This window comes from Cibotium barometz, chromosome 45, assembly GCF_041138505.1.
Source record: "Cibotium barometz isolate CiBa-2024 chromosome 45, ASM4113850v1, whole genome shotgun sequence".
Lineage (NCBI taxonomy): Eukaryota > Viridiplantae > Streptophyta > Polypodiopsida > Cyatheales > Cibotiaceae > Cibotium > Cibotium barometz.
The window spans coordinates 39,098,557-39,111,579 of record NC_141090.1 but is presented as its reverse complement, the minus strand read 5'-3'; the positions used below and the strand labels follow the sequence as shown (position 1 = coordinate 39,111,579).

Sequence of the window (13,023 nt, the reverse complement as noted above, 5' to 3'; positions counted from 1 at the left end):
AAATTAGTTACAAACGAGAAGGATACTCAAAAAAAGACGAAGAAAACAGAGAGAGAGAGAGAGAGAGAGAGAGAGAGAGAGAGAGATGTTATTAACATCTATGAATGACCCAAAAGATCTATGAGACCAAAAAGTTGTTACATGTGATCCGTGAGTAAACAATATGTCAAGAAAGACTAACTACAGAAAGGATAGACAATGTCCATGTGCTACATCGAGTTTGTGTGTACAATATAGTAGGCATCTGAGAGAGCGAGAGAGGAGAGAGAGAGAGAGAGAGAGAAAGAGTGAGAAAGTGGGAGATGCTTTGAGTTGTCCGAGACATGGATTGAGAGAGAGAAAGAGAGAGACATGCTTTGAGTTGTCAAAGGCATGGATTGATTGAGAAAGAGAGAGAGAGAGAGAGAGAGAGAGAGAGAGAGAGAGAGATTGATCTTGTTTGTTTGTGTGTGTGTGTGTGTGTGTGTGTGTGTGTGTGTGTGGAGAGAGAGAGAGAGAGAGAGAGAGAGAGAGATTGATTTACATGGAAATCTCCTCTTTGGAAACCTTTTGATATTTTTTGAGCGTTCTACGCTTCTTCGGAAAGAATCTTCTGTTTTTGACTATGATCATGTTTTTTTAAAGCAAAGAACAGGTAGGAACCTCTCACAACCTTTGCAAGCTTGGAAAACCATGTTAAATATTTAGGCTACATTCGGTGACTGCTTCACTTAACCAATAGCATAGAAGGAATGACAGTTAGGCTCCTGCACTCAATGGCCAAGAGAGAATTTACAGTAGTTAATCCCCATGCACTAGATATCAAGAAAAATTCAAGATTACTGTTTTATTTCGTGATGCAATGGATAAACTAAAACATGTGTAGCATGTTTTGCAAACATCCACATCCCTGAACCTTTTGCTCAAGGACAATTTTTCATCATGGACTTGTCTCACCTTGACAAGCTTATACTAGTATGCAGTACGAATAACAAGGGTGCTTTAGACATTTAGTATGGATGGGCAGCAGAAAAAGAGGATGGACGGGCAAGACGGCCCAAAAAATGCGCAATGGGTGGTGGACATGGATTCATTGCATACTGGACCAGCCAGGTGTGTAAACACTCTTAACTATACAATGGGAGGCCAAACACACTTAGTGTTGGAAGACCTCAATTTTTCTGAGCAAGCTTGAAGGTGATAAGTAACGGCTTGATTGCTATGGCACTAGCATCCACATGCAAACAAATCATGTATGATACATGTTCCCTTATTTTTGTGTATGCCAGCCATATAGTAACATGTCAAAGGCGTTTCCAACAATGGAGATTATTTGCAGATTTTTAAACACTTCAAGAGGGGGGTTCCTTCAGCAACAATAGTATTTACAAATGTTCATGGGAAAACCAGCTGAGGATGGAGGGCTATGCTGATGTGAAGAAATATATCACCGATCCTCCCTCGTCACTTTAGCTTTCTCAAGGATGAACTTGCCTTCTTTGTACTTCTGGCTCTCCTCATAAGCTTTCTCATACTTCCACCCAAGAACCTCATGGCATTGACAGCATAGGACGTCCGCTACTGTGTGCAGACCCGTCATGAGTTGCCGATCTTCTTTTGGACCGACCAATATATTGACAAGACTGCCAAGGAGAAATCCCCGCCCATTTCTTCCCTGTGTTTATTGGAGATTTGAGTTCACTGTGTAAGAGAAAAACACACTCCTACTCAAAATAGCATGTGTACTTAAGCTCCCTATTTACTTCCACATAATTGTTTAAAGAGTCAGAGAAAAGTATCCATCACGGGTAGTTTTTAGTGTTTAAATAATTCTTAGCATTAAGGGTGCTAAAAGTACTTGAAAAGCCCAATCACATAAGCATTGAGCAAGCAGTTCATTAGTGATATATAGTGTGGGATAGTGCAGATCCTCCGCCTGAGATGATTTAGGAAAATAATCAAACCAACTGATGGAACAAAAAAGGTGGTGAGTTCAAAGCACAAGCTGGAACTCCTCGTCACATCTGCTGCTGCAAGAACACACACACCCCCGTCCCTGAGCTGGTGCCCCCTGTTAGTGCTGCTTTAGAGTGCCTCCATCTCTGAACGCTTACAAATGACCCATGACCCAATCCTTGAACCGTGCAAAAGCTTGGTCCTTCTGTGAAAGAAAGTAGACCCACGTGAATCTGGTACAGTCATCAACGAGCAGCATAAAATAGAGAGATCCTGCCAATGATGGTGTCTGCTGAGGTCCACACAAGTTAGTGTGAATCAACTCCAACGATTTCGAAGCCCGCCTTGCTTCGGAAAGGATTCCCTGTGCTGCTTACCACGTATGCAAGAACTGCAACATCCTTGCCTACTGCCAACATCTGGCAAGCCAACCACCATATGGTCTCGGAAGGCTCGCCGCAGTGCATCCACATTTAAGTGGCCAAAACGAAAGTGCCACAGATCTCCGACCTGAGAACCTGTCAACGAGGAGAGTGCAGAGAGCTTGTAGATACCATTCTCCACACCGCCTTTCCAAACAACCTGGCCAGTCTCTGATCTTGTACAAGGAAGAAAACTCCTTATGGTAATCTAACCTTAAGGGGGGAGGTCAGCCCATCTTCAGCCCATAGTGTGGTGTGCTGTGCAATTTCTCTTGTGGTTGTGTTTACATCATGATTAAGTACTCGTAATCTTGTTTACACATTAGATTCCAAGAAACGTGTCTCCCCATTACAACTGATGCATAGAAAGTTGACTTGCTGATTCACAACTTCTGTGGTAATCTCTAGACGCTTGCGTCTGGGAGTCGAGAACTGCCTTCTAGCCAATGATGTCAATATGTGTGCACATGATAATTCAAAAGTGCTTTCAAAATTTCTAGGAACCACTAACAAAAACTTTTCAATACCTCCTTTCTTCTCCTCTCCCTTCCTTCCCTCTTCCAATGCCTCTCAAAATCACTTCCCCCACCACCCCTCTCCTCTTCTCCTTTCTTCTCCCCAGCGTGCATCTCCCTTACTGGCATGGCCTTTCCCTGTTTCAGTCCATGAACAGCATTACTTGGAGTGGTACCGAGTTTCTGCAGAGGTTGTGCCAGAGCTAACAGCCTTCCTCTTGTAGGCATAGAGGTTTGCTTTCTTCTCAATCACGATCATCATCGAGCACCACACAACCATGTGTGGTAAAGTTGTTCGCCGTCAAAGCATCACCAGCCTTCATCTGCCTAGGCAACCAAGGGGGTCTGTGCATTGCTATCAATGCACATGACATTTTGCACAGCCTGGTGCCAGGCCTAGGTTTTCTTTAGCATCTCTGGACAGCCCTTGAATGGAAGAGCTATTGCAGGTAGTGAGGGTAGTGCTCAAATCTTTGGAAGAGTCATGTGCTAAGTTTGGATGCCAGGCCAAGGCTTCCTCTTCAATCCATGCTAGAGAGGTCACGACAAACAAACAAACAAACAAACAAAAAAAAAGGGGGTTGCGACCACCAGCCCATGTCATTGTCAGCAATGGATGGTAATGGCGACGCATGGTCCTGCTAGTGATGCCGGTATGTAGAGTTGTGTAAACCCTTGCTAGACCATGCGCTCTCTACCTTCGTCTGTGCAGCGACAGTAACTGCATGCCATCCGGCTCCTCAAAAATTTGCAGTCTCTGGTAAAGGGACATTGGCTGCCTTGGGTTTCAAAGATTTCCAACTCATGGTTCTACTAATGGAGAAGCATGGTTCTGCTAATGACTGTGCAGGGTCTCCACCCCAACTGGCAGAGTGGCCCACTTGTGGGGCTCGTACCACCGGTCTGCTGCCTTGAATGGCATGTGTAAGTGTGGCATAAAAACATAATGGGCATTCCATTCTTGGGCACGCAGAATCAATACTCTCAGAATCAAGAATCTCAGAATCAAAACTAACCAGCAGTATTAAAATCCAGCAGAAAATTTGATGCTGCGAATTGCGATGATGAGAACCGACCTGGAACGTTTTGGAGATGACATCGTCGTGAGAGGCGACGGGGCTACGGCACTTGCAGCAGCTGTAGAAGACTGCGCCGAAGAATGAATGCGCCATAGCCGGCCGCAGAAAGCCCTGCAAATGATAACGAAGGGTTTGCAGACCCAGACTTGTATGCAACTAATTGTTTCAATTAAATATCAGTAATTTATTCACATTTTAATCAATATATTTAATAACCATGGTGAATAAGTGTCCACAACGTTTTTTTTTTCATTAATTAATTAGTTTGGATTTGTGAGCCACACGAGGAAAGGTAAATTTTTAAAGGTGCATTTGCTTAAATAGGCAGATCACCGAATCTTTCCTGAAGTAGCAACTTGCACTTGAAGGTGAGCACCCACCTTCCAGTATGCCGTGTGCATGAGAGTTAGGGTACGGGAGAGGTAGTCAGCTGGAGTTTCCAAACTCGTTAAAGATAGCACGATGTGGCTGTTTATCATCGATCATGAAGCTCAGTGTGATGAGTCGAGAGAGAGTGAGGGTAGCAACAAGGAGAGGGAGAGAGAGGGAACGCCAAGAGCAAGCGCAAGAGTGGGTAGCTTGACGTCCCCATGAAGAGGGGAATCAAGGAGGTGGAGCTCGAGCAAGTTGGAGGCGGGGTAGCAAAAAATGTGTTGGAAGCGAACAATGAGAGAGGGATGAGATGCAGAAGGGCTGGAGGCGCAGGATCGGGGGCATGCGGAGAGAGGGAGGGGGGTGCAGCTGCTCAAAAGGGGTGAGGGGGCCAGCATGGAGCATCGGTCTAGTTTGTACTTATGATATGGTAACACAATGTAGAGACTGCCTCTTGCGCCGGCACCACACGAAGGAAGGACAGAAGGGAGGACGTAGGCATCAGAGAGCCGTGGACAAGCATTAATTCATATACGTTGTAATTTTTGAATATTGTAATATTAATTTGTTTAAATTAATATCATGACATACTAATATTAATTTTTTGAATTGTTAATATTAATTTTTAAAATTTTGTAATTTTACTAAGTTGTGACTTTTATTATGTTCATATTTTTGTATGTTGGTAATATAAAATTCTTCAATTCAAATACTCCAGCTTTCTATGTAAGATTTTTTAATAAATAACATGTCTCCTTGGTGATTATCTCTTTCATTTTTTGTTTGATTAAGTAATGTATTTTTGAAAGCATATCATTATTTGAAAATTTTCATTGCCTTTGAAAAATTTTATTGCCTTTGCAAGTAATATTTTTTTTACGTTTCATTTTTACTTTTTCATTTGTATATTAAAACTAGTTGTTTTATTATGAAATCCTAATAAACAAATATTTATTGTAATTTTTTTGGATCCTTACCATTATGTTTTATATTAAGGTTCTATTTTTTTTTCAAAGCTCACAACAACCTTAGTCTAACTTTTTTTTTCCAAAAATTAAAGTTGCACCAACAAAAAAAAAATTTAAATATATTAATTAATCAATATATTTAATAATCATGGTGAGATGAGGCTTGATTTGAAATATAGCAAGTTTTTTTGTATTTGGGAGCTTTTTCGTGTCTTCGTCTTTGCTAATCGATGTAAAATTATAGTGGCAACTTCAGTTAACCCCAAAGTGGGTTAACAACGTAGTACGATGGAGACACGTCTATGTGATCCCTTTCATACAAGCGCAACATTGATCAAGGAGTTGGAGTAGAAAAAGAGATTGAAATGTTTAAAAGTCGTGTGGTTCATGAAGATGACTTTGTCGTCGTTTTTGAGAGGAAGCACATTCTAGCATAGGCAGAGGACACTTTGGTGGGGTTGATCATGGTGTTCCTACCACTACAAATGATCCTGATAAGAAAACAAATGCTATCACACTAGTACGAAGTCCTAAAGGAAAGAGATGTTTATTGTACCATTTTGTTTTAAATGTTCTCATGGTCTTTAATGGATTAGCTATGAATTCATCTCATAGCCTAATAAGTGTGTGTAATTTTGTGTTGTATTGGTGGGTACTCGGGGCCCCTTTTGTAAGGTGATTAAGAATGGAGAGAAGAAATTAAACACCATTTAAGGGTTCTAGTTGGGAGTCGAGTCTCGTTTCAATTAGCTAGAGCATGTGTATGTCTTCTCAAGTCTCTTATATCATTAGACATCTAACATGTATGCAAACAATCACTATGCTTGTAGATTCTTCTCATCTCTAAGACCAGACTAGTTTTTGGGATAGATAATCTTCAGCAAGTCGCAAGTTTAGTTCCAATGTAAGATATTGCTTTAAAATAATCGATCGTTATCTGTGGTTGGGAGTTATTTACCATGGTTTGCAGAAGATATGAGGGGTGGGTGACCTAATGAGGTCCACGTCTCCTCCCAAGACAAAACGTTGTGACTAGCCCTAGCGTCAACCAAGGCTGGCCACATAGCTAAGTGGTCTTTCTAGGGGGAAGTCTAGCTCAATGCAAGCATGTTCCACTATTAATTATGTTTCAAATGCCGCTAGTGTAAACATGGATGGGATTTCGACACCATCCAAACCTTGTTCTAAGCTTTTGTGGAAGAGTGTCCATAGTTGCCAAAACGTGAATCCAGTCCTCAAAGTGGTCTGGCTCCGGGAGGGGCTCATTATCCGGTCCTCATCTTCACCAGACTCATTAATGGATATGCCGCATTTTTGCTGTTTTTAGGTCTATCTTTAAGGATTGGTTACCGTTGCGTATATAAATATGATTAGTTTTCCTTTGAAGAGTATCTTTAAGGATAGGTTACCATTGCATATATAAATATGATTAGTTTTCCTTTGAAGCGGTCCAAACAGTTGTGTCTAACTCATCGGCAAGAATGCCTCAACCCATGAATGAGTCTTCCCCGTTTTTCCAGGAGGTCTATCTTCAAGGACTAGTTACCTTTGCGTATGTAAATGTGATTGATTTCCCAATCGTGAACCAATCCCACAACTCGCATCATGTAAGGCCTTCCAAAGATCATAGTGTATGGTCGACCCTCTTCTCTAAAAATCTATCACCCACCACGAATGTGTGGTGTGGTCTTAATCTTCACATCTTGCAGGATGTCCAATGGTTTAGTTGTGTTCCCATCAGCAAGCTAACCACATGGCTTGTGCTTATTAACGAGTGGGGTGGGCTTCCCCATGCCTTCCAACAAATCTTAGTGATTATGTTGGCACTAGCAGCACTATCCGAAAATCATGGAGAGATTGTTGTTCCCTTATAAACGATTGGTAACATGGATCGTTGTACCTACAAGCAGTGGGCTTCCCCAAGCCACCCAGCAATTCTTTGTGATCATGCTGCCAATAGCACCACCATCCAAAATTGTGGAGAGAACGCCATTCGACCGTCTATATCTCACACTCACTTGGTTTGGAGGTGATCTTGAACCCTACTAATGTGTAAGGAATGTGCTCTGTGAATGTTCCCTAGGAGGTGGTGCTTGGTTGATATGAAATTGTCGCCAATCACCTCCGAGAAAATGTTATGGTGACTATGATGACCCATCGAAGGCTAACTTCCACCTCCCCCCACTGAGTCCCCCTTCATTGCATCTACTAATGCGCGATTTGATTAACTTGGTTCCCAAGGCATAGGCTCTAAAATTGGCTCTTTCTATGTCCACTTGAGAATGGTTATGGGGATTCGGTTAAGGTCTTTGGCAAGACTTGAGACTCCCTCACAGGTTTTATGATTAGCTATGAGATAGGGTTAGTAGCGTCAGTGGTTCATACTCGACCACTTGCTCAAGGGATAGTAGGCTCTAATTTACACAAGCTCTTGCGCATTTCTTTCTCCAACTTGGGTTGGGGTACTCTTTGAGTTTCTTTGGAAGCTTTACATAGTCAATGGGCTTTTTTTCTTTAGGAAGAGATTGTTTGAGCAAGTGATCATTGAGAAGAATGTGGGGGAGAGGATGAGTTTGAGCTCCTTGCAAGCACACACACACGAGTAGACAAGCACACAAGAGAGATAGGTGGTTGAATTTTCTTCTATTCTCTTCTCTTCTCTACAACCATAACATAAAGAGATAAACATACATACTATAAGGGAAAGTACTCTCCTACTATAACATACAAAGGTCGGTTCATAGTGTGGATTCGACTATAAGGCTGGCGCTATAACTATGCCATAACTCGAGTACACCAAAGTAGATGTCACACAACCTATAAACCACTGTTAGTATATCGCCCATAATCTCACCAACCCAACCAGTGGTATAAGTGCAAAAGCTATCACCCAAGCAGGTCATCAATGTTCATAGTACTATTTTAGCTCGATATCGCAACTCTCCCTCTCAAGCTCAACTCCACACACTGCACTCCAAATCACTCCAAGTAAGGTCCTAAACTTGCAGAGCTTCTCTATACCCAATGCCTTTGTGAGATATCAAGTGAAGATGTCAACCAATTGATCCTTTGTGCAACATATATACCAAATCCACATCATGTGCTAGAACTTTCTTCCTCACAAAATGATAATGCAAAAATGATTATGCACCTCAATGTGCTTCATTCTAGCATGATAGACTAGGTTACTGGCTAGCTATGCTACTCATGTTGTCATCATAAATGACAATTATCTATCCACATGCTCACCCATATCACCAATAAGTATCTTCTAAAACTAAGCTATCTCACAAGCTACCATAGCAGTGTCCTTGTACTCTGCTTTTATACATGAGAAGGTAAGTGTCAAGGCTGTTTCTTATTGTTGTAACTCAAAGCAACACTCCCAAAAGAGAAACATAAAGCCACTAGTAGATCTTCTGTCTGAGACACTACCAGTCCAATCAACATATGTGTACCCATGTAGTTGTATCTCTCTGCCAACCTCATAGAAAAGTCTATAATCAATAGTGGGCTTTATTTATCTATCTAGCCACATCCAATTGTGGCTTCCTGGGGGCCTACATAAACTGACTCACAAGTCCAACAACATAGCTCAAAGTTAGCCTAGCAATGGTCATGTAGATTAAAATACCCACCACTATGCACCTATACATAGTGGGATTCACTAAAAGCTCGCATGTGTTTGCGGAAAGCTTAGTGTTTTTCTCCAATGGCACTGAAATAGGCTTATAGCCTATCATACCATACTTGGACACAACATGTCCAAAATATACTGACTGTGTACAACAAAATGCCATTAGGAAATCTTGCCACCTTTATACCAAGAAAATATCCCAACTCACCCAAATCTTTTCTCTCAAACTTCTCCTACATCATATATATCACCATCACTATCACTAGTCATAATCAAGTCATGCAGACAAATGACTAATAGCATGATCCCTCTATTTGTCTTTTTCACATAATGTGAAAAATCTGGATTGGCAATTTCAAGTGCAAAAATTCAGAAAGTTAGTAGCTAACAATTGCATTTGCAAGTATGGCCCTACTGGAAATTGAACCCAGTCCACTGGAGTGAGCCAATGTGCACCATAAATAGAATGTGGGGGAGAGAGAGAGCTTGAGTTCCTTGCAAGCAAACACACACACACACACACCCAAGAGAGTGCAAAACACAAGAGAGATGGATGGCTGAATTTTCTTCTATCTTCTTGTCTTCTCAACAACCATATAACTAAAAGATAAGAGTACATACATAAAGAGAAAGTACTCTCCTACAACAACATACAAAGTAGTCGGTCTATAGTGTGAACCTGGCTATATGAGCTGGTGCTATAACTATGCCATAACTCTAGTACTCCAAAGTGGCTATTACACAGCCTGTCATCCATTGGCAGCATATCAACCATAATCTCATTAACCATTCCAGTAACATAAGTATGGAAGCTATCACCCAGGCGGGTCATCAATGTCCGTCGTAGCACTAGTTGAGCTCGATATCTCAAGCTCAACTCCATACATTGCACTCCAAGTAAGCTCCTAAACCTATGGAGCTTCTCTATGCCCAATGCCTTCTTGAAGATGCCAGCTACCTGATCCTCTGTTGGTGCTGACATATACGAGATCTACATCACCTGACTAGAACCTTCTCCCTCACAAAGTGATATTGCATCTCAATGTGATTTGTTCTCGCATGGTATACTGGGTTGCTAGCCAACTGTATGCTACTCATGTTGTCACAATGAATGACAATTGTCCTATCCACGGGCTCACCCATATCACCAAGTAGCTTCTAAAACCAAGCTACCTCATAAGCTGCCATAGCAGCACCCCTGTACTCTGCCTCTGTACTCAATAAGGCAATTGTTGGCTAGTTCTTACTGCTTCAACTCACAACAGCACTCCCAAATGAGAACATAAAACTATTAGTAAATCTCCTATTTGCAACACTACTAGCCCAATCAGCATTTGTGTACTGTATCTCTATACCAGCCTCATAAAAAATTCCATAATCAACCGTGGACTTTATGTACCTGAGAATCCATCTAACTGCATCCAAGTGTGGCTTCACAAGTCCAACAGCATAGCTCAAGTCTGGCCTAGTAATGGTTATGTAGATCAAGCTACCCACTATGCACCTCTATGTAGTGGGGTCCTCCAAAAGCTCACTGTATCTACGAAAAGCTTTGTGTTCTGCTCCAATAGCACTAAAATAGACTTATAGCCTGTCATACCATACTTGGACAACAAGTCCAAGCCATATTGCCTCTACAATAACAAAACGACACGAGATGATCTCACCACCTCTATGCCCAAAAAATATCACAGCTCACCCAAATCCTTCATCTCAAAGTTTTTCTTCAAAAGCCTCCTGACATGTATGTCAACATCACTATCACCAGTGATAATCAAGTCATCCACATAGATGACTAATAGCATGATCCCTCTATCTATCTTTTTCACATAAAGTGAAAAATCTGCATTGGATATCTGAAATCCAATGGTAACAAGATACTCCCTGATCTTGTTTGACCATGCTTTAGGTGCCTGCTTCAAGACATACAAGGCTTTGTGTAACGTGCACGCAAAATCTAGGTGTGCATCACTCTCATGACCTGGTGACTGCATCATGTAAACTTCTTCTTGCAAATCACCATGCAAGAAGGCATTCTTTACATCCATCTGATGAAAATACCAACCCTTTCCTGTAGCCATAGCGATGACAGCTCTCACAATTTCCATTCTTACAACCGGGCTAAATGTCTCTTCATAGTCAATGCCATAAGTCTACACATAGCCTTTGGCCACCAATCTTTCCTTATACCTACTCACTGAACCATCAGCGTCATGCTTAACTTTATACACCCACTTAAATCCAATTGCCTTCTTTTCCTTAGGCAAAGGCACTAACTCCCATTATGCATTTGCATCCAATGCTGCCATCTCCTCATTCATGTCATCTTCCCATTTGCATCCAATGCTGCCATCTCCTCATTCATGTCATCTTCCCATTTCTTATTTCCAAGTGCTTACTCAAAATAAGTGGGCTCCAATTCCTGTATTGCTTTAACCATGTAAGCATAATGATGGGGGCTATATATCCATCATATCTCAACCTGTCAATGGGATACCTAACCCTCGTAGACCTGTGTATTCCTGGATCATTGCCAGGTATCCTCAAAATAGCCCTCGTTTTCCTTACACCAGGAGTAACCACAGATGGGATGCCAAGCTCCTCATCATCAAGGCTCTGCTCCTCAGAGTCACTAGAGTCACCATCCACATACGAGTAACTTGCTGACAGATCAGGTACAAAGGGTTCTACATCTGTCCTCAACCTACTTGACCATGAGCTAACATTGGATCCACTACTAGAGAACTCTCCAGGTCCACTAAGCACCTGTTGATTGCTACTCTACATGTAGTACATCATCAGCACTTCTTACATCTACATCTGTTGTTGCCTTCACTGTTGGTGCATACCAAATACTCATCTCGTCAAAAACAACATCTCTGCTTTCTTGCATCTCATGAGTGGTAGGGTTATAACATCTATAACCTTTCTGCTCCATAGCATAACCAGTAAAGATGCATTTCTCTGCCTTTGGATCCAACTTTGTTCTCACTTCATCAAGAGAACATGCACATATGCAATACATCCAAACACTTTCAAGTGAGACACATTCAGTCTTATGCCTGTGAACTTCTGTTCAGGCGTCATACCATGAACAGTTGCTGCAGTGGGTGTCGTGTTCATAATGTACACAACAGTTGCTATTGCTTTTGTCCAAAAATAACAAAAATAATGTGGCATATTCTTTTCAGCCATTAAGGCATGTGCCACTTCTGCGATGTGCCTATTTTTTCTTTCTGCAACACCATTCTGTTGCGGAGTGTACCTGCATGTAAATTGTCTCTTGATTCCCTACTTCCTTAGGAAATCGCTGCTCATGGAGAAATATTCTCCCCCACCATCTGATCTCGGGTATTTTATTTACATGCCTTTTTCCTTCTCAACCAAGGCTTTAGATCTCTGAAAGTGAGCAAACACCTCACTTTTCTCCTTCATGAAGTAAACCCACACTTTCCTAGTGTGGTCATCAATGAATGTAACATAGTACCTACAACCTGCAATTGTTGTAGTCTTGATCGGTCCCCATACATCTGAATGTATGAAATCTAATGTCCTTGCATTCACATGCTTTTCATGTGGGAAAGCATGTGAATGTATGAAATCTAATGTCATACATCTGAATGTATGAAATCTAATGTCCTTGCACTCACATGCTTTTCATGTGGGAAAGCATGTTTGGCCTGCTTACCAGGCTGGCATGCTTCACATACTTTGTGTATACCATCAACCTTAAACTTTGGCAAACTCTGCAACAATATTTTGGGCCTACATAGACTTTAGTTGCTATACACATTCACATGACCAATGCGCTTGTGCCACATGTCAACATATACAACAATGACACCTATACCATGCGTAAACATGGTTGCCTTTACTTCAAGCATGTTCACATCCAAAGTAAACATTCCACCATTTCTATTACCCTTTGCAACCAAGTGACACTAATTTTTGAAGTCTTCCACAAAACATCCTTGAGGATTAAACCTCACTTAGCAAACCTTAATCATTTGTCAATAAAAACCAGGTTCTTTGTAATCTTTGAAGCATAAAGTACATCTGCCAAGTACTTCATTTTGCTATCCTGCATAGACAATG

The 13,023-nt window shown here is 41.5% G+C and overlaps 1 protein-coding gene across 1 annotated transcript; it reads right to left on the bottom strand.

The window, feature by feature from the left end:
• Positions 1-1,044: 1,044 nt before the first annotated feature.
• Positions 1,045-4,115, bottom strand: LOC147612740 (protein yippee-like At4g27745). Its single transcript, XM_086783303.1, has 2 exons — positions 3,949-4,115; positions 1,045-1,654 (listed from the first exon to the last, which is right to left on the bottom strand). Exons 1-2 carry the CDS (start codon positions 4,042-4,044, stop codon positions 1,427-1,429), a joined length of 324 nt encoding a protein of 107 aa, XP_086639429.1. The 5' UTR covers positions 4,045-4,115; the 3' UTR covers positions 1,045-1,426.
• Positions 4,116-13,023: the final 8,908 nt, after the last annotated feature.